Raw genomic sequence first — 24,576 nt, 5'->3', positions numbered from 1 at the left:
CTTTATCTAAAGGACATTGGAGGGAGGCACAAACAAAACTTCAAAATAAATTCATTGTTAAATACTGCTCTTACATAGCACAAAGAGAGCATACAATTAAAGCAGATGCTAAACCTTTAGTGATCTAATAGATAGCAATTTAACATAGAAAATACACTTTTATTTAAATAACCAGTCCTAGTTATTCTTGCTTTTAGACTGAAGTTGTGGGGGAGATAGGAATGAAGGCAAATCTTTGTGGACTTATTCCTGAAGTCTGAATGAACATGGTGAATGAGGTTACTTTTAATTATTAATAGAGGGAGAATTGGTACTCTTTTTATTGTCAATTATCATTCACCAGAATCTGCGTAAGAACCTGTAGGAGTATCCCATAAGATGTTTAAAAACTAATAAGGAAGTGAAAGCAGAGGTTGAAAAGGTAACACTTGCGCTGGAAAGAAGATTTTAGCATTAATACCAAAAACACCTATAAAAAGCAAAGTGAGAATGAAGCAGTTTGAGTTTGAATCCTTTAATATTACTAATAATTTTAGTAAAGCATCGTACCTTCATATGGTTTACTGCCAGTTTTCACTTGGAATGTGGAAGGAGAATTTAGGAAATGAAAAGAAGTTTTAAAAGTTATTGAAACCTCCTATTCTAAAGGCATCATGCAAAAAGAGTAAATAGTTGGCTTCTGTGGAAGAGTGGTTGGAAATGTTAACTGACAATATATATGGGGCATGAGCCCAGTGTTTCTAGTGACATAATCCTCGTAAGTTTTGTAGAAAGTGGTTGTGGTAGGTGCAGACTGCCTGCAAGTTGCCTAACCAACTCTGTCAATAAATGTTTGGCTAATGCATTCAGTTATATGAAACTTGGTATTCATTTACCTGTGCTTTTGCTGAACTTGGGACTAGCTGGAATTAACAGTTTTCTTGATAAATGACTTAAGCTTCCTGGGAACTGTAGGTTAAATGGTTTTGCATGTTCTGAGAAGCAAGGAGGGAAAAGGTTTTATTAGATTTACTATTTGATTTTTTTATTTATTTGATTTTATTTTAATTATTATTATCTTTTAAAATAACAATTTTGGTTATATCTGTAGTGTTCACATGTTTTCAAAGGCAAACTTGAAATTTGGGAGAGAAAATACTGTGATGAGAAAGATGGTCCTTTACTACTTGTTGTGTATGGTAACCTAAAATAAAAAAAAAAAGTCTCAAAAATGGCAACGAGTACAGTTGGCTCAGGAATGACTGCATACAGTTTTTTCTCCACAGGACCCTGCATCATTTACTATACTGGATGGGTAAAGCTCTTGGGAATAAAGCAGGATATAGAGACCAAGGGTGTTATTTGCATAAATCGGACCTCATTGTTTACCTGGGCTAATCATTTAAAAACTGTACCAGCAGAAGTGCAATGGATGGCAAACAGCAGTTGCACAAGTATCACATATTCTGCTGTGTCTTAGTTTTTGAGCCTTTGATTTTTTTTAAGGATGCTTTTGAAAAGTGGATTTTGAGTTTTTGCACTTTCAATGTTTAGTTCAGCTGCAGTACAGTGTTAATGTAAGGCCTGGTGAGGTTGAAAAGACAAAAACGAATGGTTAAATCCATAGCTAAAGAAATAAAAAAAATTTGCTTTAGTTAAATTCAGTGTAAAGTAACCACGTGAAACTTTGAAACAAATAGACTTCTTTTTGATAAGCTGTACATAAGCTCTCAGCCTTTATCTGCTGAAAGACTTGACAATATTTAGCTGTTGATATAGTGAAATAATAGGCTGATGGTTTTACTGCTGTAGCACAATCCTGCTTCCTCTCAATGTGTCTGTGTTAAACTTTTATCGTCTCTTGCTTTGCAGTGAAACTTAGAAACTTCATAGGGCAAAAGCTGACTTTGTGTTGTTGCTAAAACTCATCTATTTTCTCATGTAAAACAATGGCATAACTTTGAGTTTAAAAACAATCAAGTGTTAAACTCTAAACCTTTCCTAAGCTATAGCTTGAATTTTCATTCAATTTAGGCTTATCTTGACACTGTAGACTTTTGATATCATGTTAATTTAGTTGACTTTGAATTATTTAGGACGCTTCTTGTTTCCTTAGGCTTAGAATACGTCTTCCGGCTTTTGCTACTGTTGGTTCGTTATGTCTACTTTGATGGGAAAAGTGAATGTTAATAGAAGGTAATATGTCACAGTATGGTAAATTCCTGGTAAGTGTACTGTGCAGTGGGCTCTGGAAGGCTGAAATATCGTGTGCCAGCTTGTACATGGAACTTGCCTAGTGGTGTTTTCTATCACGTGTGACGATGACATTAAAGTCTGAGTTCGGATTAACTAGATTCAGCCCATGGATGGCATCAGTCACATGCTGGTTCCAAGCTACAAGGCTGTAGCTGTATTGTCAATCAAAAACAACATCAACAAAAAAGAGCAAGGGAAAGAAAAAATAGAGGTTTTACTTCCATTTTATTAAGAAAACTCTTTCATTTTCTTTTTCCAGTTTTGTTGGGGATCTGAAATAGAAAGGAAATTGAATAACAGCTCTCAGATAGTTGTATTTTTCTTTAACCTAAGGCATTAATGGAAGATTACAATTATTTTTCTTGTTTTGAAAAGAGAAGAAATATATTAAGTTTGGCTTCCAATGTTTGTGAGCTAAATTTTATCATGATGGACAGGTGTAGGTTTATTTTGGTAAACAGAGCTTTTTAACTTGTCCCAAAATAGTTGTTTCTGCTGTGATTCATTGCAACTCCCATTTATAAAACAAACCCCGCCCTCCTTTTTCTTTTAATTCCAGAAATGGAACAGAATGCTTGTGTGAATTTTGAAAAAGGAGGTTTATAATTACTTGCCAGGAGCCTTTCTTCTTTTGGATCAGCAGCTAATTCAAAATTAGTGTTGTGTTTAAAATGAAAAATTGTGCCCAAAATTGATTCCCTTGATAATTAGAATTGAATTTATCAAGGCGATTTATCCAGTTTAGAGTGATTTATCATGAAGTCTTTTATTAATTCTAACTGTAGTATTGCTGATATAACGAAGCTTTTCAGGTTTTATTTTGGCATTTTACAGATTTGGAAGATTCACAAAAAGCATAAGCACTTTGATATATTTCAGAATAAAGGCTGTTAGGAGATCTTGTGCTGAAAATGTTGCCTTTTATGACTGAAAACATGAAGAGGAAAAACCTCCCTTAAAACAAGCCTTCTAATCCCCCAGTGAATCGTTTATTTCAAATAGAGTTGAGAAATGTTCTATGATTCTGCTTTATGCAGACTCCTTCAATTAGTTTTAAGACTATTAAACTCACCAGTGATCTAAAGGCATTATTTCATGCTTAATTTCCTAACATTACTTTTTGTAGGTCTAATTCAGCCTTAACACCAAGGGATTGTTCATATTTTAAAGATAATGCTTGGGGATGGGGGATTAGTTACCATAATACCAGTGCCAGTGAGATTTTATGGTAGTGCTTCTGGGCTGAAATCCACTTTGAAGGTTGACCGATTGCTACGCGCAGTCGTCGGAGCAGGCTGGCTATTTTATGACTGTGTGTTAAATTTAACGACTTCAAACAACTGTCTTGTCAAACAAGTAGGGCTTGTCTGACAGTCGGACTCTGAACTAACTGCTCTGCAGGAAATTTTTGCCTTTAGAGCATGGAATGTGACATTGCAAATAGCCTCGGGTGGGTCCAGCTTTTGTTTTCACCAGCTAATGCTTCCTGAACGTAGCTACAAAAATTGTACTGAGCTTTGCCCTTCTGGTTGTGTCTGTTTGCTTGAAGCTTTGTGGAAGTTACTGTTAGATCTAAAAGCAACTGGTATATAAATTCAGAAATAGTGTCGATTTGAAACCTTGGATAAATGTGCCTGTATTCTACTGGCACAGGTCTAAAGACTTTTCAGTGGGAGGACTTCAATGCTAATTTTTAGTAAAATAATTTTATTTGACTTAGAGTAAGCTGTAAGAGTTCAATATTACCTGGCTTGTTATCAATTTAAAAAATGTTACAATGTTACAATTAAAAAATGTTAAAAATTACTGGTGCAAAAAAATCTTGTTGACCTTCTTGCATAGGCAAACTAGTTACTAACCGAAAAAAAAAAATGACTGGATTGGAACATTTCTTTGTCATTTGTTTCATCAGTCTTCGTAAAGAGTAGAGAAAGCTATTGTAATTTCTAGATAATTTAGTACATCAAAGACAAGAACCTGTCCCAAGTTACTTGTAGATTTTGATTATAGTTTCTTTTCACTTCGTTGCCTTAGAAAAATGTCGTATTTGTCAGGTGGGTATTGGATTACTTATTATTGGAGGTGTATTACACCTCCTCTCTGCTACTGGCTTTGATTCAGTGTTGTTAAACACTAAAGTTGGTGTTGGCATTGAGAGCTTGTTTCCCAGTTCCGCCAAGTCTAAGGATGGCCTCGCTAGAGTTTATATATATTTTGCAACTGTTAAAATGAGAAACTTGCTAATTGTTTTGTGATGTTTAGCCACAGTATTGCTATCTGTTGCTGTAGACCAGTAGGCTGGTTTTATTTAGCAAACTTTTTTCTTTCTAGCGTTGTATTAACTGTGTTGGTAAAGAAAACAAAACAAAACAAACATCTTCTGGATGTTTTGTGGTTGTTTGTTGTTTTGGTTTTTTTTTGTGTGGTTTTGTTTTTGGGTTTTTTTAGGTACCTGTTATAAACATATTACTGCTCAGGCCTGGCAGTCTTTCTTTTTAAAGTGTGAAGAGCTATGACAACTATTACTGTGCCGAGGGGGATCTCATGAAAATGGAGGCCTAAAGGGGGATGTGATGTTTTCTTGTTTGTTTTTTTGTCTGTTTTGTGGTGGTTTTTTTTTTGCGTTGTGCTTTTTGTTGTTGGTTGTTTTATTTTTTTTTAAAGAAAACCAGTGGTATTTAAGGAAGAGAAGGAACAAGGAAGTTATTTTAGTTATTTTCACTTTCAGGTGCTCTAAGCTACATTTGATTTAATAGGCTTAAGACTTGTTTTTTCATTACTGCAGGTAAATGACCGATTATTGCTATAACAGTTTCACAGGCCTTCATTACAATATGTTGATCTCAGAAGCCTAAGCTTAGGCTCTGCAGGCTTGTCGCTATCAACTAAAGGACTTTTTACTTTTTTTTTTTTTTTAATTTGCACATATCCTTACAATGACACCCTTAAGATAGCCTTGTTAAAACTCTTATTGTTTCAGTTTATCGTTATGAAGAGAAATGGCTAACTTAAGTTGGATTTTAGCTTCTTGGAATTTCAAGCCATGGAGAAGTTATCTTCCGGAAGTTTTAAGGCATACAGTTTCTATATATGAATTATTATTCAAATAAGATACAGAAATCTGTCTTGCACAACAGCTAGGCAAGTTTCAGGTAAATAAATTAAATGCTTAGGCTTGTGACTTAGAGAGCTGCAAGATTTCAAAAATCAACATTTTCTAATCTTCTAGTGATTGGAAAGGTGTAACTGGTGAAAGGTGTTTTATTACCACATGCAGCTTCTTTCTGCTTTTACTGCTGTTGTACCAACCAAAAATTTCCTTCTGCATTTCTTGCTAATCTCATAGGGCATGTCTGCAGAATGTGTGTGGCGGGGCTGGGGAAGAATGCCAGTCTAAAATTGGTTTATCACAGTTTGTCCTTGTGGTGTGTTATCAAAACATACGTTGCTTTGTAAGCAGTGCTTTAAAAGCATGGTGCATCTTCAACCAGCACCATGGAAAACAATTTGGAGCTGTTGTATGACATGCAGCCTCCAGCAACTGTTTGCAGAAGGACAACAAAAGGATAATTGTGAAAGTGGGAAATAAGAGAATGTATTCCATGGCTTTCACTGCTTTTACTGGTAACAAGGCTTCTGAGTATTTATGATGCTTTATTATGGTCTGGCTAAGTTACGCAGCTTCCTTAGGAGGACTGCAGATACAATAGACTAGCTAAGAATTTGTAGTGAATCAGTTGGAGCCTGGGTTGCAGTTCCGTGATTTGTTGCTCTCAGTAGCAACACAGATCTGAAGTATTGCCATACCTGTGGGATATGCAATCCTCTGCCACGCGGTAACACCGATATTTGTCAGATTGCAACATGTACTGGCTTGGAAAGTTGATCTGAAGAACACAAATGTGTTCATGTTAAAATTAGGTCAATTTATGATCTGCTGGTAATGTGGTTTACCACTTCTGTCATGAGAAAATAGAGGGTAGTTGAAAAGGTGAGTGGGAAGAGAACTCAACAGAAATAAATTCTAAAATCCACTGAATCTAAACTTCAGATTAAATGACAGCTGACCTCAAAAAAAAAAAAGTTCAATTCAGGATAAAGATGCTGGATAGGATAATTGCAGTGTACATGGTGCACCTGAAGCAGCTGATACCCATTACTACTGTCTGTTTTTATTATGGAATTAGAATTTTAAACCAATGACAGTTTTTCTCCTAAAAACCATCATGCTCGTAGTTTGGGAAAATATAAGATGCATTTGAAACATGTGGAATGGTCTTATGAAAGGTAGATATTTAGCTGTGTTTTAGGAATGCACATTCTTGTGTACTTTGCTGTGTATAACATTTACCATTGTAAGTTTACTTTCTTAAAACTGCTTCAGTAAAATTTAGATTTCGTGCAGCTTTCTACAGGTGACTGGTATATGAGATCTGGGCTGATTGCTGCTAACAAAGAATAAGGAAAACCTGGGCCAGAATCAAAGTTTGAAAGCTGTTTTTAACTTCTGCTTACTAACATCTTTGAAATAACTCATGTATCTTAATTTGTAGCAAAACTGTTAAATATTAGGTCACTTTTTCCTGGAATGATTTATTTCTAGTTCATAAGTCTTCATTTTTGTTTGTTTCTGGAAAGATGGCATACTTTTATTAGGAGGTTTATAATGGAGATTTGTTTCTTAGTGGGTTTTATGTTACTGAGTTACCGTGATTACTTTTTTGCCTCAATGATTGTTTTTTTTTTATTTTTTTTTTTCTCCAAGTAGTGTTGAGTTAGTGCTATTGCCTGGATGGAAATCTCTAGACTTGACTCAGAATGAGTCATCTATGGTGTAAGCTGTTTTCTACTGACAGATAGCAGTAGTGTTACCTGGTATTTTGATATCAAAGCTGATTATTTTAATAACTTGGAATAATATATAATTAATTGGCTGGCAGGGGACTGAGGTAGAAGGGAGTTAGGTTTAACAGTGTGCTGTGGGCAATGATCAAACAGTACTGCAGTTGTTTTTTACCAGAGCTGGGAGGAGTTTTAGTGGCAAGGTGAATTGAGCTGTATGTGCACTACAGGTAAGCGAAAACTTTTGGCCTTTATGACATCTGTGGCGTACTCTTGTCATCTGTGTAATTGGTTTTTCTTGCGTATTTTGTCTGCCAGTGTTCCCTCTTACTGCTAGGCTGCACTGATAGCCTTGCAAAGGCATTATAGTTCAAGGATAAGGTTTAATTTAATCTTAAGCTTGAAGCTGATTTAGGCTGTATCATTAAAAAGGAGCAAACAGACATTTAATCTAATTTTGCCTTTTGTCCTCTCCTTCCCCTTCTCTCATCCATAACCATTTGTCAAAGCAACTTTAAGTCAGATAATGATGTTACCAGCACAGCTGCTTTCATGGTACATGACCAAGAAAAACTAAGTTTTCTTACAGAAGTTTACTATCAACAACTAGTGATGAGCCTCAGCTGTATCAACAAAAGATTTTATTTTGGAATACAAATAGAATCAATTTAGTAATTCATGTTATATTTCAAGGGGAACTTACTTATGCCAAGAAAAAAACAAAGCAGTTCCTTCAACACGAAAAAAACCATCAAACTGTTTCAGTTTTTCCACATACATGTGCGTTGTCATTAAAGGCATGGACACATGCATATGGTGAAGTTTCTCTTGGTTACTTTGCATGGGCGCTATTGCTTTGTCCTTTGTAGCCTGAGGTATATTGTAATTGCTAAAATTGTATCCTGGTTTTCCTCATCTTTATGACCCTGTGAAATAGCTTGCATGTGGTTAAAGTAACTTGCTGTGAGTTACAGGAAAATTAAATCTTTAAATACACAACCATTTCTAAAAAGCTATAACGTCTGAAGGACAGCATCTTCTGCTGCTTTGAGCTCATTCTTTTAGGATATTAGCAAGTCTTACTACTTGCCCATCTTTTGGTCTGATTTTCAAGGTGTTCAATCTCTGAACCTGGAAAACGTGTGCTCTGTACTCACCTGGTTGAGATAATCTGTCACCCTCTGTAGCTTAAACAGTAGCTTGGAAACATTGAATTTGTTCTTTATCTCAACAGCTTCCTGCATTCTGTATGTTGCAATTTCATCTTGAGGGCAATTAATAGGTGTGCGGTTAAGATAACTTAACCGTTGGGTAGTTCTGTGCATATTAAACATGAGGACAAGGCTGCATTGAACTCACAGGACACAACACTTTTTTGACAAATTTTTAACATAAAAAGAAAGGGAGTGATGGCTTAAAAGAAAACCATTGAAAGGGGAATAAAAGCAGAGATGAGAAGAAACCTTATGAAGGAGGGAGAGATTAGGAATGAAGTGGAAGAAAGGGAAATAAGGTAATTAGGAAAAAAGAACAAGAAAATGCAGTAAAGGCCGTGGAAGCAAATAATCAGACAAGATATGTGTCTAGCTGAGAGTTTGATTTGGCACCTGTTGTCACAGTATGTGAACACATTTCATATATAATTAATAGTGTTAGTGAAATAAATTGTGTCTGAGTGTTTCTGACACTTCTCGTTTGAGTTAGAGTTGTCTTTGGGGGTATGGGGAAGGGTAAAGTCTAGAATGAGAAGGGGTTTCCCATGCTTTATAACTCCTGTACTTGCTGTGGAAAGATGCTCTGAGAAGAATTTTGCAGCGTGTGTGTGTGTGTGTGAGAAGATACAGAAAAAGGAAAAGAGAAGGATGGACAAAAAAGTTTAAAATTTTTGCGAAATTTTAGAAGTTATGGAATGGATTTGGAAATAATTAAAATATATGCTTAAAGTATTACAGATTTTAAAAGTTATTTTGAAAATTATTTGTGACATAGAATGTGGGCTGTGTATTAATGGACATGACTGTACGGTCCTTGCAGAGGAATGTGTTAGCTATGGTCTGGCAGCTCACTTTTGAAAATTAAGTGGCTTGACTTCTAAAGTGAGGCTATCTCAAATGGCGAGTTTTGACAGAATTTTCCTGTGGTGGTTTGCGGTGGTTGAGTATCTGTCCTCCCTGCTGGCACAGTACCCAGCCCTGAGGAACTACTGCTCACAAACAGAGTCTCTGTGCTCTACTAAGAGCAACTAGGAAGCCTACATTTAAATTCCGATCTGTTTTATAGCTATCTAGTAGACACGTCACGTGAAAGTATCCTCCTTTCCCCTATCTGTAAGCCACTTGCTTTGAGCTTGCGGATGGGAAACAGTGAGAGTGATAGAAGAATGTATGACAGGTTGTTTGGTTTCATTAGACGTTAAAATGGCAGCAACCACTGCCTCAGGCTTCTTACGTTACGTTGATAATGACGTTTCCTCTTCAGTGAAAAGACAGTAAACTAGACAGTGAAGCTGTTTTACAGTGCTTTCACTGAAATTGAGCTTGTTTTCCTTGATAATCCCAAGTGTGGTACTCCCACACCGTAGTGGTCCAGTTCCAAAGTGGATGGAGTGGAATTTTCTGTAAGAATAATTAAAAAAAAAAAAAAAAAAGTTGAAAGCTCCTTAGGATCTTTCTCCAGCTCCCCAGGGGCAGATCTTTTTCCTATTCAAGTCTGTATTGCAAAGTGGCTCCTTCAGAGCATGTTCTTAATGTCCCTTGAATTTCTTCTGTGTTAGAATATCCTGTTGTTCTGTTCTCAGAATGGTCTGGTGTAAATAACAAACACAGGTGGTTTTGGACATACAAAGATTGGACATGATTTCAGGTTCAGGGCTACCAAACTCAGAGATGACTTGTCTGACAATCTTGGGTTTGCTGGGGAATGACCCTGAACATGGTAACATTATAACAATGGCTGTAAGAGAAGCCTTCTTACTAAGGCAGATAGATTAGTAGAAGCTAGAAGACTGTGTTGTGTTTTTTTTTTCCTAGTGATTTCTAAGCCCTAAGTTACCAACATCTAATCAGTCAGATGCTTCTGGCATACGATTTACCTGTTGCTTTTGCAAGTCTTGTCTGTTTGGCAATCCTACAGTGTCTAGTATCTGTCCTCTCTGCTGGCACAGTACCCAGCCCTGAGGAACTGCTGGTCATGAACAGAGCCTCTGTGCTCTACTAAGAACAACTAGGAAGCCTAAATTTAATTTCCTACCTGTTTTATAGATATCTACTATACAAGTCACAGGCCCTGCATTGTCTCTTGGAACACTTCATCTGGCTCTAATATGCTGCTAGCTGCCATATTGATCAACGAATGAAGCAAAAAGCAAAATTATTTTGTGATTAGGATTGTCATTGGAGTTCTTATTTAATTTTGTAAGGTATAAAGAGTGTTTTGTACTAAAGCCTATGCTATCAAGACTAGAATATACTAGTAATTTTGTAAAGCTGCTATGTATTACTCGGGAGAGTGAGTGAAGATTGTTGGTGGGGGGAGAAGCTAAAACGCTTTGGTTGGCATTGGTACCAGGAAGCGAAAGCGCATGGACCAATGAATACAGCAAGAATGTCACATCAGCACAACATGACTGAGAATTTCGAAGGACACAGTGGAATTTTTTTTTATTTTAGTTCTAAAAATCTGCATATTCCCTCCTTTCTCCTATTTGAAATGCTTTAAAGAAAAGCTTTGCATTCAGGTTTGTACTACAGAGTTGTTGACCGATGACCTTGAGTGCAATATTGTCTAATGTTCTCTTCTTTTTTACAGAAAGATCCAGATTACCTGAAGCTCTGGTTGGATAGTTTTGTTTCTAGCTATGAGCAGTTTCTGGATGTGGACTTTGAGAAGCTCCCAACTAGGTATGTAGAATTACAGACCTGTTCATCTTTGTTTGATATCTGAAACAGACCTGGCCTAGAGACCAGTCTTGTTCAACGGCAATACTGCCTTTAAACAAAAGAAAGGTTTTCAGTTGTTGGGTGGCACTCCCATTCTTTTGAAGGTCAAGTTGGGTTGGGAATGATGAAACTAGGCAAATACTGGTATTTGCATTGTATCAGGAAATGCCATGAGTATTCACTTGTTCCTGCTTATAGAAATATAATTGTTTTTTCAATAAATGTTGCATATGAAATAGTATTAGTCAGTATTAGTGTTTGGTATCTGCATGAGCAGTGACTGAAGAGGAGTAAGATATAGGTGAAGAGTTTTGTCATTTTATTTCAGGGATTGCTTTAAGATTAAGGATGAGATGAAATGCTTAATGAAAGATTTGGATGTCTTAGCTGAAAACCTTTTAAAAATGAAAATATGCACAAATTATAGAATTTAAAGTGATTTCTTTGTATCTGTGAAGACTTCAGTTCAGGGCAAAAGTATTGCTGACTTCGCTCATGTTGCTCACCACAAGTTCTCAGATATAATCATGAGATGATATTGAAGTCTAATTTTGGAGTTCCATATTTGGTGTTTTGCGTTTGTGTGCTGTGTTCTAAGGATTGTTTTTTCAACACTAACTTTGCAAATGAGGAGTAGAAACTTAGGCACTGGATGTTTTCTCTTGCTTTTGAGATGCTTGCATGAACTAAGGTGTCATGGTTCCTCGGCCGGCAACTAAACGCCGTACAGTCACTTGCTCACCCTCCTCCAGCCCCAGGGAGTGGGGAAGAGAATTAAAGGGACAGAGCGAAGGAGAGCCGTGGGTTGAGATAAGAACAATTTAATAATAATATATGAATATATATATGTATATAATTATTATAAGATATACAAACAAGTGATGCATGGTATAATTGCTCATCACCTGGTGACCAAGGCCTGTCCCATCCTGGTTAACAGTCCCAAAACAGGAAAGTCCTGACATCGCAATCATGGATGAGCGAGAGGCCCACAAGAGAAGGAGAGAGCAAGTGCTCCAAGAGAGAGAGCCCTCGGAACAGAGTCCTGGAAGAGCAAAAGCCCTTCTTTCCAGTCAACCCTCATCTATATACTGAGCATGATGTTGCATGATATGGAATATTGCATTGGCCAATTTGGCCCTCAATCCTAAATCTAAATTCAAATCATAAGGGAGCTGTGGACCCTTTGTCCCAGCTATGCTCCCCACAGCCTGTTGTGCTCCTGCACACTGGCAAGAACACAGCAAGCTGAAAAGTCCTTGATGTTTCGGTACCAACTATAAACATCAGTGCGCTATCAACATTCTTCTCATAACAAATCCCAGACTAAAACCAAAGCACAGAGCTCTTCTAGCTGCTAAAAAGAACTAACTCTGTGCCAGTCAAAACCGGGAAATAAGGGTTTTAAGAAATCACATATGTTGCAAGATTTGGAAATCATGAGAACTGATGTCTGTATTATAGCTGATACTGCTACTGGTGGTTGAATGCAAAGCGTGGCTCTCCCTGCATGATGGCTGCGGTCCAAGCCCTGTTGAAGTCAATGGAAATTCTTTAATGGGCTTTGGATCAGATCGTGTTTGAATTGTAAGTGATAGCCTCTACTGTTACAAGGAAATGAAGAATGCTGCAACTGGATCTCAGCAGATAAAAACTGGACTTCTCTGCTCTCTGTATTAAAATTTCCTCATAATGCCTATCTGAATGCAAAATATTGAGTGCAATTACCAGTAAGCAAGACCTTCAAATTAATTCTGTGCTCTTACAGAAGATCTGTTTTCTTTGTGGTGTCAAAAATGCATCTTACTGTGTTTAGTTAAGGAAAAAAGTTTATCCTTTGGCACAGGTTATCTTTAACATACTGTTTAATATTGAAATCTGAACAGTGGAAGGAAAGAATATCTTGATACTTTGGGGTTTTTAAGTGTGTTTTGGTTTATATGTGTTCATAGTTTTTGGGTTTGGTTTTGTTGGGGTTTTTTTACAGCAACTTAACAAAAGCTAAAAAACAAACATGAAGCTTAGTTGTGCAGAACAATAGCAGCATCTTCATTGTGCTAATTGGTAGTTTTGTGAACATAAAAATAGTGTATTTTTCTGAGGTTAATGACGAGATTAGCGATTTAGTCTGGAAGGATAGACCCGTGTGGGTTTAGACTCATTTGTCTAACAGATGTAGAGAAAACATAGCAAAACAGCATAGGGATGAAGGCAGATCATTTCTGTGCTTTGAAGGCTGGATTACAAGTTACACTATTTTGAGAGCAGATATTAGAATTAACAACGATTTGCAGTTTCTGCACTTATTTACATTTGTGAGATAATCTGGCCTGTGAAAAGTGGCATCTTTCTGGGGTTTGTAGTTTTATATTGCAGGAATTTGCATTGTGGAACTGATAATACTGAGCCTGGAAAAAAAAAAGTAGGTCAGAGTGGAACCACCAAATGCTCGTTTCCAGTGACCCTTCTCTAGGGGCCATAGGACCCTGTGAACTCAACTAACTACTGATTAGACTAATACTTTTTTTTTCCTTATATAAATCTTGATATGCTTTACAACTATATGGCTGAAAGACCTTGTGTACTGAAGGACAAATGCCAGGAAATAATGAGAAACTGTGTAGGGAGAAGAAAGCTTGTGCAGATTGCTGGACAAAACTAACCTTTTGGAAGACAGGCATGAAATTTTGTGTCAATGTAAAACATGTTGTTTTTTTAGCATCCAAGAAAACACCCCTTAAGAAATGTAGTGAAACTGTTAGTGTTTTGCTTTTTTTTTTCCCTGAAAGAAGGACTCTTAATTGGCACTGTCACTTGCTGATTTAACTGATAAGAGTATTTCTTCTGTAAATTAAAATATATAATTTCCTGAAATCTTCTTTGGAAATCTGAAAGATGCTGCATAGTACAGAATTAGGAGATCTCTGAATATAGAGGATGAGTGTGTCCAGTGGTATGATTTGACTGTATAAGTAGAGCTTATACAGTTATGCAGTTTATAGGCTTTTACAGCTTCAGTTCTACCTCTGTCTTTGTGCATCTACCCTATATTTTAAGTGAAATGGTTCATTAATGGTGTTTCTCAATGATTTTACTGAAAAGGTGAGGTGATTTTACTGAAAAAGTGAAAATAGCTATGCTGATGGTTTTGAGCATTTAGCACAAAAGAGTTAATGCACTTGTCTGTTCTTTCTCTAAAAACATTTATTCATCTCATAGGTATTTACTGTGAAAAGGATAAAACCTTTGCCAGCTGGTGGGAGTTTTTTTTCCCCCGTCATTGAAGGAGGGGAATTGTCATTTGGTTTAATACTTGTAGAAACAACAAAGGCCTCCAGGGCATTGTCATGCTCTTTTTCTACTGCTGGTTTCCATGATCTCAAGCAAAGGATCTTAAAGGAAGCTCATGCAAAGTCCTGTAGAAAAATCATACTTTGTTAACTTATTGACTTCAAACCCACATAAAAATGACGCTGGAATCATGGTAGGAATGCTGATTACGTGGTCTCATGGTTGTTGAAAAGTAAAACCTGGTTTTCTATAGCACTTTGTTCCAGAGTGCTTACCACTGGTGGAGAGGTTGAAAGTCCCAGTGTGTGAGTTTGAGCTGTAATAGGTGAATACAATTTAGAGACTAATTTAACATGATTGTGCAGCAATATAAACTGCCATCTCAGGTGTTATAAAGGAAGACAAAGTAATACAAGGAAATTATAAACAAAAAGAGCCCAAATGTGTCACAGTCTGTCTCATAATTTTGATGTAGGTTACTAGCAGTCAAATAAGAATGTCAGTTCATGTCAGTATGATTTTTGAGATTTTTTTTTTTTTTTCCCTTCCTTTTTGGAATACTTAGTTTACAAAGCTAGTCTTGTTGGGAAAAATTGATACTACATGTCCACAAATTTAACTTAGATTTTTTGGCTCATATAGTAGTAATTTGTTCTGGGGTAAAAAGAAGTTTGATTGTTTGTAAATATTTATATTTATTTATATATTCTATACTATATTCAGTTTGAGTAATCCTGATTAGTATTTCTTGTGCCAGTCTTGCATAAGGCAGTAAATTCTCATGGGTTGTGCAAGAGCACGGACAGGCAGCTACTGCAGAGAAAACATTCTTTGGGTCATGAGGCATGAAGGGTATGCCTTTTGCTCTCTTGCAAAGCATTTTATGATCTTACTGAAAAAGACTCGTTGGCCATTTTAGGGAAATTACTTCTGGATATGCGATCTCAGCTGTCAAAAATTATGGTCTCCCTAATACAGAGATAATGAATTGTCAGATTATGAGGAGCCACGCTTGTAGTCTCAGAGGGTATGGATCTTCTGGCATCTTGAGGGGTGAAGTTGCTATCACAGAAATTAAAATTTCTTGGCAGTTGTGTTGGAAAATAGCGGTTGCTCTCAATTTTGTGGTTAGTGTCTCTATCAGTTTAGAGCCTAGGCCCTGTAAAATTTATATTAAAACTTTCTGAATCCCTCGAGATTCTGAATCTCAGGATCCGAAAAGCAAATGGCACTACACTCTGAAGAGGCAAGGGAATGAACAGTATTTGGTCCTCTGTATACATGTAGGTAGCACTTGTTTTCTAGGACATGGAGCTTGCTGTCGCTTCTATCTGCCTAGTTGTTTTACTAAATTTGATCTCATTTTTTCCCTTCTATGTAGGGTTCCTTTTCAACTTTAGAAGCTAAGCAATGTATTGTTCCCCATTTGCCTCCAATAACTGATATCACAGTGTATAGTCATTGCATTTCTCCACGCTTTTTGATACTTATTCTTACACAGATGTATGTAAGCAAGTGTGATACTAGTGAGTTTTTGAGCTAGCTGCATTTTGTTTGTTGTAATTTTGCACCTGGCTTTGGCCGTGTTGAAGGCTTTTGTACGCTGCAAGGCTCTTGCTTGTGTCTTCTGTTTCCTGTGTAGAGTTCATGGAGAATGTGTCAGGGCAAACAGCTGATGCCAAAGGCACTCTGTCTTGTGTGCAACAGTGGATAAACAGTCTTCATCCCAGAGAATGTTCTAACACATTTATATATTCCTATGCTGTTGCTGAAATAGGTTTCTGTATGACTGTTCCTGGAACATTGGCTTAGCTACTGATCTTTTTTTGTGATTTTTTTTTTTTTTTTCCTTGTCTTCTTTTGGTTCTCACTGGTGTATTTCTAAGAATGTTTAGATACTCTAGTCTACTGGTTTTGCCAATGTTCTTCAGGGCCATGTCTGGGCTTAGTAGAATTGTTACATTTAACACCATCGCAGCACTCTTTTTGTTGTTGTTGTTGTTGTTTGTTACAGTTACTTTTTTTCTCTCCTAAAAATAATTAGGATTTTTTCTGCTATTTGCTGGGTTAATGATATCCAGAAACTAAAAAGGATGAGTCAGCTTTTCATGCAAAATCATTGTGCAAGAGTCAGATGGCTTTTTGAGAGCTCCCTCTCCTGCACATTCAGACCCTGATTTTCAGACCCAAAGTCTTCCTTTGTTTAATCTTATTGTGTACAGGTTTCTTTTTGTATTTAATCTTATTTTGTATGCCTTTTTGTAATTCATGTGAGAAAGACATGAGGTTCACTGTGGATGAACACGAACCGGGCTTCAATAACTGTTTAATAATTAGCATCTCATTTATTTGGACACTTTTAATCTTCAGTAGAGAGTTGAAAATGTTTCCTCCTTGTTTAGTTTTCATGCTTCATTCCATTGTGGCCATCCTTTTCCTTATTTAGGGATTTCCCAGGCCACCATTTACCTGCTGAAGATCATGTGATTTCTCTGTGGCAATTAAGGCAGATCATTGCATGGAGGAGCATTTAGGAATCCACTTAATGAATTTTTAACACTTTTATTTCAATGCAGTTTGTTGCTGGGGAAAAGGAAGTTCAACCTGGCATATTGCCACCAGGCATTTCCTTGTGATTCATTAGAGTTTGTGAGCCATCAGTTTAGTAACCTTTCTTATACAGGTTGATTGGAACACTACATGAGCACATTGAAATTGATTTGCAACGTGTCATTTGCATGATTAACAATTCTGTGTGTGGCTTTTCTCTTTAGGGTGGACGACATTCCTCCAGGAATATCACTGCTTCCTGATAACATTCTTCAGGTCCTCAGGCTCCAGCTGCTACAGTGTGTCCAGAAAATGTCAGATGGACTAGAAGAGCAGCAGCAGGCTCTGTCACTTTTACTTGTGAAATTCTTTATCATCCTTTGCAGGTATTTGTTCTGATTGTTACCTCAGCAAAGCTATTGTTTTGCTTATGAAATCTTGATGCAGCTTATAAATACAGATTCTAATGACATGTACAATGTGATTTGACACTTTCCGGTAGAAACAGACAAATGCACCTTCTCACAATCTTCAAAATACAGGAAGAGGGAATAAAAGAGAGAGGGGGGAGCAATGCAGTCATCTTAGCAATAATGTTTGTAATGAGAAATTAAATAGAAGGGGATTAGATGCTAAATTCCTTGTAATTACATAAAATAAATCTATGGGAATTCAGACTATGGTGTACCTGGTATGAGAATACTTTTAAAAGAAAAGGCACACTCTTAACAAGTGTTGGATATGAAATAACTCGAGAAAGAATAGTACAGAAAGAAGTGTTTCACATTCTTAACATGCTTATAATTCCATAAACAGCTTAGGAAACTGACTTATTAGACTGTTAATGCCACTGGCTTCTTTCTGAAACTTATGCCTTATTTTGTGATTCTGTTGAAGCAGGTGAATAAACAGTTTTTTAGGGATCTATTCCTCACTATTTCTTCAGTCTTCTCTCGTAAACTGCACTAAAAGAGGAGAGGGATAAAATATAATAAGAACTCTCCTTTTCTGACGAGTATTTGAAGCAGCTTTTTTTGAGTCCTTTGGCTCTCCTTACCCCGAAACAATACAAAGGACTGTAGGGCAATGTTTAAATATCCTGGAATATTAGATATAAGCTGAGTAGAGAGGGTGGTAATGTGCTTCTGAATTACAAACTGTTGTCAGTCTTTCTTAATTGCTGAAAAATTCTCCTTTTGTCATCACTTCAGTATCTGATTTTTATGACTTGTTCTCAAGACTGAGAAATAATGTGTGCATGCTGTTTCTTTGTTGCTATTGATTTATTTATGTTCTCCTTGGGAGAATTTAAAGTGAATAAATGCTTCTAGGTAGTATGTTTGCTAAAGTTTTAGAAAGTGTATGCACTAGTAATGTGGGAGAAGTGGAAGTTATTGTCTTTATCAGATGACTTTCTGAGCTTTCTATTTAAAGTGTCCTGGGAATCTGCTTAACCTCTGAAACCCCAAATTCCAGATAGAATTGGCCTACAGCAGAGTGACTCAGGCCTTTCTTTTCCTTTCTGTTAGAAGAAAACTTGTGAGCTCTGTTACTGTGACAGATAAACATTTGAGTACATGCAGTCTTTTGGAGAGTATTTTTGAAATGCTGATATACTTTTATATGATTATAGACAGAATGCTAAGCCAAACATTGTTTGAACTAGCCTCAAATTGTACACTGTGTACATTTCTGTGGTTTTTATGTTGTCTTCATAGAAATTTGGCTAATGTGGAGGAGATTGGGATGTGTTCATACATTAACCATGTTATCACCATGACTACATTATACATTCAACAGGTATGTGGTTTACAATTCTCATCTGTTATTTTTGCCATTCAATACTCCCTGCTTATGCGATCTGCTTTTTCAATGATAGTATTGTGTGGGGAGCAATTTGTGGGCTCAGAAGTGTTTTGGAGGAGATCAAGGTTAATTTTCAACTTCTAGAAATCTTCTGACTATAGCTTTCTCTTTTTTTCCCCCCTTAGTTAAAAAGCAAAACAAAAGAAAAAGAAGTGGAAGATCAGACTCCCATAGAAGAATTTGTGAGACATGCATTGGCTTTTTGTGAAAGTCTCTATGATCCATATCGAAACTGGAGGCAGCGAATTGCAGGGTATGTGTGGACTAAGACAGGATTATAAATACTGTGCTTTATGATAACTTTAGATAAACAGTTTGTAAAGTTTCTGATGGAACTACTGCTACTTGATGTCAAACAAATAAAAAGTACTTACATGTATATTCTTCTGCTGTTGCATTTTACAACTGTTAGAATTGATAGCCTTGAGCACTTGATACTGTGTTTTGGTTTGGTTTTTTTTTTCCAAAAAATACACTCTTTGGAATAGCATTAATGAAATAGTTTTTCTACCGCAATTAACATCGTGAAGCAGACGTACTTGAAACTGAACTTCATAGCCACCACAGTTATCAGAGTACTAACATGTCCTGTTCCATTTAGTGGAAAGCTGGGTTGTGAGGCTTTTTGAAAGGTAGGAAGTGTAGAGAGCCAGGAAATGGGCTTTCTGAGATTCTTAATTTTCTGTCATTCTAGGCACAGGCCCTGTTCTTGGAAACTACTAGTGATTCACTTTATCTGCTATAACTGGCTCTTCAGACACCTCTTATAAATTTCTATGAGATCTTTTTCATGTAGAGCTCTCCCTTATTAGCTCTGAAATAATTACAATAATGTTAAATGTACATAGTCTTGTGTAGTTAATTTGTTTTTCTGCTCTGTGTACAAGGGATGAAATTTTTGTTTGCTCCTTGCTGCTGTCATTTAGAGCTGCTTTTCCTTTAGGTCCTCAATTTTATTTCCATCAGGACCATTTTGACATGCATCAAATATTGGGCCTGTGCTTGCAAATAACTATAGGCATAGAGAGATCATATTTCATGTTACCTATTCTTGTAAAACCTCAGGTCTGTTCTCATGGCACGGTATTTATGCTAGCTCTGTGACTTGCATTTGTGCAGCAAGTCACTCGTCCGGCTCTGTGCAAACAGAGCGGGGATCATGTGAGCTGTGTACCTTGGCTGCTGGGGTTGCTTTGTAGCTTGAAACCTGTAGTATGCCATAGTAGTGCATGGACTGCAGGTTTCATGAGGCTGTTATGGAAGCAAAAGGTAGTATTCTCAATAACAGCTTGAATCATTGTGCACAAAGTTTTAAGCAGCATGTAAGGATCACAGCTTCTGGTATTTTTGTGCAATATGAGAATTCCCCTTTTCTAGGATAGAGCATGAATTGACACCAGTTCTCACATACGGCCTGCCAGTGTACTGCTAAGCTGTTTTCAGATTTAGTATAGGTAATGCTAGCACATCTTGTAAGTATGATTACTCCAAATCCGTGAATTTACAACCAAAGAAGGTGCAGAATTTGGCAATGGATCAATATAATCACACCACAGACAAGTGTTGTGCGTTCTGAAACTATGTATGATTTAAATACATTTTAGAAATTATAATATATTTACTGGAAGTCTAGAAGTTAAAACAAAATTAAATTTGAGAATATGCTAAGAGGTGTTTGGTTGTAACTGAGCAACATGAAGGTCCTTCCATTGCTTGCTTCTTTCAAAAACTGACCTATTTTTCTAAACTGGTGGAACAAGGAAGCCAAAAAGAATAGAGTAGGCAGACCTAGTTGAGTTAGGCAAAAGAAGTTATTGAAGGTCACAATATTGATATGTACATCTTTGAACAGAAGTTTGCAAGTGCATCAGTAGAATTATATCCCTTTAATGGTTCCCTCCCTGCCCATAACGAACCCATAATTATGTTTTGTGCCCATTTCAGATTGCATGGTTAAAAAATTTTGCAGTCTAAGTGGTGGCTTAGTTACAATAAGCAAGAACTAAATAACAGATTGCTGACTTTTTTTCTTTAACTAAACCGTATTGTAAAAGCTTAAGGTATTTCTAGGAGCAGAACAATAAATACAGAATTAGCTCCAATTCGTTTTTTTCAGGATGAAATATTACTTTACTGTTTTTTTGACGCTGTAGGCAAAAGATAACTCCTGATTTTTTTGACAGAATTTTCTATTGTGAAGTCATAAATTAATAAGTCAGTCATAAACAAAGGTATTGTATCTAATTTCTTTGGTGTGGTTTTTTTTTTAATGTAATTGCAGACGTTTCCTTAGTACAGTTGAAAAGAGCAGACAGAAGTATAAACCAGCTTCCCTCACTGTTGAGTTTGTCCCTTTCTTCTACCGTAAGTATTATCAACAGCATGTTTAAAAATAGTTGTCTTTGGAGGAGTGAACTTAGTGATTCCAAGTTCCTTTCCCAATGCCTGATAAATGTAAAAGCGCCTGCCTTGCTTGCTGAGGCTGAATGAAGTGAGTTACTTTGTTTGCTTGTTTCTTGCTCCGTGCATCACCGTCTTGTCGTTCTTGCTCATCTTTGAAAGCTTGGGTTTTTTACACTTTCAGTGCCTAACGTGGTTTATTAGGTCTGGTGAATTGCCAACTTTCCCATTTATTAGGGCACATGTAGTGATTGCATGTAAGTTCCCTGTAGCAACTGTAATGGTAACTTGCATGGACAAATAATCTTAGGAGAGTATTCATGTGCTTTTTGTCTCTTAATGTGATTTAATAGATAGAAAGAAGGAAACTCTGTGCCATCCAGCTAGCAAATGCTCCTTGGACTGCAGTTTGGGAAACTGCTCTGTTTTGTCTCTGGTTAAATCATTAAAAATCATGATGGCTACTTTGGAATTTGTACAAATACAAATACCATTACAGATTGGCTGTGTGAATTCTGTGGCCGTGTTCTGCACTTAAATTCTTGGGAAGGTGGGATGCCCAGCTAGTTTGCCAGTTGAGTACACCAAAGTGCTTCTGCCAACAGAATTGAAGCAGCAGGAATATGCTGGAGAGGTGGGGGTATGAGTGAAATCAGTCCTTTTTGCAGCTGTCAACTCAGCTTTAATTGAAAATAAAAAAGAAAGGTTCTATTCCGAGAGTGGTAACATTTATGGATTTGGTTTTGCTAAGTTTGAGTCATGTACTCCTCCTGTCCCTTGAGGTTCCCTCTCTGTGTATGTAAAATAGTCTAGTTGCCAAAAAGACCAAAGAGGTGATGCCAGTAAAATGCCGTTATCTTTGTGCCAGAGCATTGGAAACCCACTATAAAGGTTGCTACTGTAATGTCATCTGCAGGTTCTCTCCTCTCCCATTCCTCCTCGAAGGTCTGGCCCTGTGAATTCTTAATCAATGTGGTTTTGCCATTTTACTTTGATAATGCTGGAATTGATATATTTGTGTCTGATTTATGTAAAAGAAAGTGGAGATTAGATAGCTGGAAAATTTTTTAAAGTTTACATGATGGCAGGGAGTAGAGGAGCTTTTTTTATTATTTCATTTGTTGCTGGGGTTTTTTTGAGAGGAGAAACTTGGTATAATTTGTATGACCAAATTAAGGAATCCTTTTCCTTCTTATTTACTCCAATCAGAATGTTTTCAAGAAAGTGAACATCTCAAGGAAAGCCTAAAATGTTGCCTGCTACATCTCTTTGGAGCTATTGTGGCTGGTGGTCAGGTAAGGATGTTCTAAACTCTTTTCAGCTGCTGAAGCCTCCGAATGCCTGTTCATTGTTTAAGGCTTATAAATACACCATAACTCGTAAATGAGAATAATTTATTATTGACTGTGAATTGTTTGTTGGTCTTAACAAGTTTGGGGTTATTCTGTGCAATAGCATCTCAATGCAAAAAGCTAGGTCCTGCTTTTGGATAACAGTAGAAATTTGCTCTCTACAATAACTCCACATTCATGTGAATTTACTGTAGTATTTTCATATCATAAAAAAAAATGTGGGTAATTAGGAGTTTCCACATGAAAAAATGTAAGTTTTGTTTCAACGCATGAAATTCATCTAGCTTAATTCCTGATGTTGGAAGTAAGCTGTTTCTGTAAGAGGCACAGGGCCTTTATAGCTTGGAATCTGTTTAAAATGTTTGAAAAAATGTGGAAAAAAAGAGGATGCTTATCATCAGCAAAGCAAACATCCACTGTCTTGGCTGACTTCTGTAATGTGCTACTTAGTCTAGTCACAAGCAGATGTTACTTCTGATGATCTAGAAGAGAGAGCATTTCTAAATGTTGTCAGGGAGCAGCAAAGCCAGGCACTGCTCTGCCGGAGAAAGCAAGCTGAGACTGAGCACGATGACCAGGCAGGAAGGGCAGTTGACCTCATTGGCAAAAGGTGAAGGAGGAGAAGACAGGGAGTCCCTGACAAGACTTCTTGAGGCTCTCTATGAGGCTGGGCTCCTGCTGGATTTAAGGTGGCCTTGAGCCTGTGCAGTCAAACCCTCAGGAAGGGAGGTGAGGGAAATGCACTCAGGGCCCAGAGAAACGTTTGCTAATTTTTATGTACTTTTCAAAAATTTGAAAGTATCATGAATCTCATGATCTAAAATGAAAATTCAAGTGAAGGTTTACTTAGGATTAGCAGCTTGTCAAGGCTAGCTTTATAAGAATTTTATAACATACATTTAAATTATATTTCCTTTTCCCTATAAGCATTCTCTTTGAAAAATAAAGCCTAGTTAAGTGAACAAGATGGATTATATTAATGGCTACAGATGAAATGCTTCCCAAGTAGAATGTTTCATATTAATTTAACAATTACAGGGCATTAACAGGCATAATAATGCATGTTGCATGATTCAGATAACTCGAAAATTTCTAGTTTGTAGAGATTTGATTCTATTTATTTGTTTGTTTATTTTTCCTTAATCACTTTTTTCTTGCATGTGTTTCAGAGGAATGCTCTTCAAGCAGTGTCTCCTGCCACCATGGAAGTCTTGATGCGTGTTTTAGCAGACTGTGAAAACTGGGATGACAGGAACCCTGAGGAAGTGAGCAGGAAGGCAGAGCTGACTCTGAAGTGCCTGACAGAAGTTGTCCATATCCTTCTAACCAGCAGTTCTGACCAGCGGCAAGTGGAGACAAGTACAATATTGGAGAACTATTTCAAGTTGCTTAATTCAGACCATTCAGCTTTACCTAATCCAAGGCGATGCAGGCAGTGGGAGAGCAGGTTCATAGCACTACAGATCCAGATGCTGAGTGAGTACTCAACTGTGCAGTTCCTTTACATGTCTGTTGATAATAACTCCGAAACAAGTCATGTTTGAACCATGATAGTAATATAACTGAATGTTCTACCAAAAAATGTTCAATTGGCTAAGCAATTGAAAAATTTCAAACGTTTCTTCATTGACAATACTTTAGATGCATTGTTTAATCATTCACTACAAAAAAAAAAACAAAACCAGAAGAAACCATATAGGGTTGCTACCATTTAACCATAGTGTCAAGATTTACAGACTGCTGGTCTCCTTTAAAAACAAAACAAAACACTTGTGCTAGGCAACAACTGATGCTCATCAGCACCTTAATAATTGCAGAATAGGAGGAGTCTGTAATAAAATACCCATGTTGTGGCTGTTTTGTGGTAGTTCGCTTTTCAAACAGCATTATTGTAAACATTGGCCAAAGGTGATGGTCTGAAAGAGTTGGATTTAAGTCATTGGGTAAGAATTCAGTATTTGGAGTTTTTTCCACTGTGATGTTCAGAATGGGAAATACAAATGAAGGTATTCCTTTTCCCAGACTTCCAAGAAAACTGAGGAATAACAATGAGACAATGAAGAATGCTTACTATATAAAGCTGCTGTAGAATGCAGAGTAAT

At 36.9% G+C, this 24,576-nt stretch overlaps 1 protein-coding gene across 5 annotated transcripts in view; it reads left to right on the top strand.

The window, feature by feature from the left end:
• NBEAL1 (neurobeachin like 1) overlaps positions 1–24,576 on the top strand; it is a 94,419-nt gene that overhangs the window by 9,658 nt on the left and 60,185 nt on the right. For 4 of the 5 annotated variants that reach the window (XM_086615311.1, XM_086615312.1, XM_086615314.1 and 1 more), the window contains exons 3-9: positions 10,885–10,976; positions 17,081–17,242; positions 18,575–18,656; positions 18,848–18,975; positions 21,004–21,086; positions 22,332–22,417; positions 23,644–23,950. In XM_086615311.1, coding sequence (XP_086471437.1) covers positions 10,885–10,976; positions 17,081–17,242; positions 18,575–18,656; positions 18,848–18,975; positions 21,004–21,086; positions 22,332–22,417; positions 23,644–23,950 — 940 coding nt within the window. Of the gene's footprint in view, positions 1–9,188; positions 9,221–9,785; positions 9,799–10,884; positions 10,977–17,080; positions 17,243–18,574; positions 18,657–18,847; positions 18,976–21,003; positions 21,087–22,331; positions 22,418–23,643; positions 23,951–24,576 lie in introns of those variants that run through there. The other variant, XM_086615310.1, reaches the window with a different exon arrangement.

Source organism: Tauraco erythrolophus, chromosome 8 (assembly GCF_009769465.1).
Source record: "Tauraco erythrolophus isolate bTauEry1 chromosome 8, bTauEry1.pri, whole genome shotgun sequence".
Classification (NCBI taxonomy): domain Eukaryota; kingdom Metazoa; phylum Chordata; class Aves; order Musophagiformes; family Musophagidae; genus Tauraco; species Tauraco erythrolophus.
The sequence above is the reverse complement of the archived record's forward strand: the minus strand, read 5'-3'. Positions and strand labels throughout refer to the sequence as shown.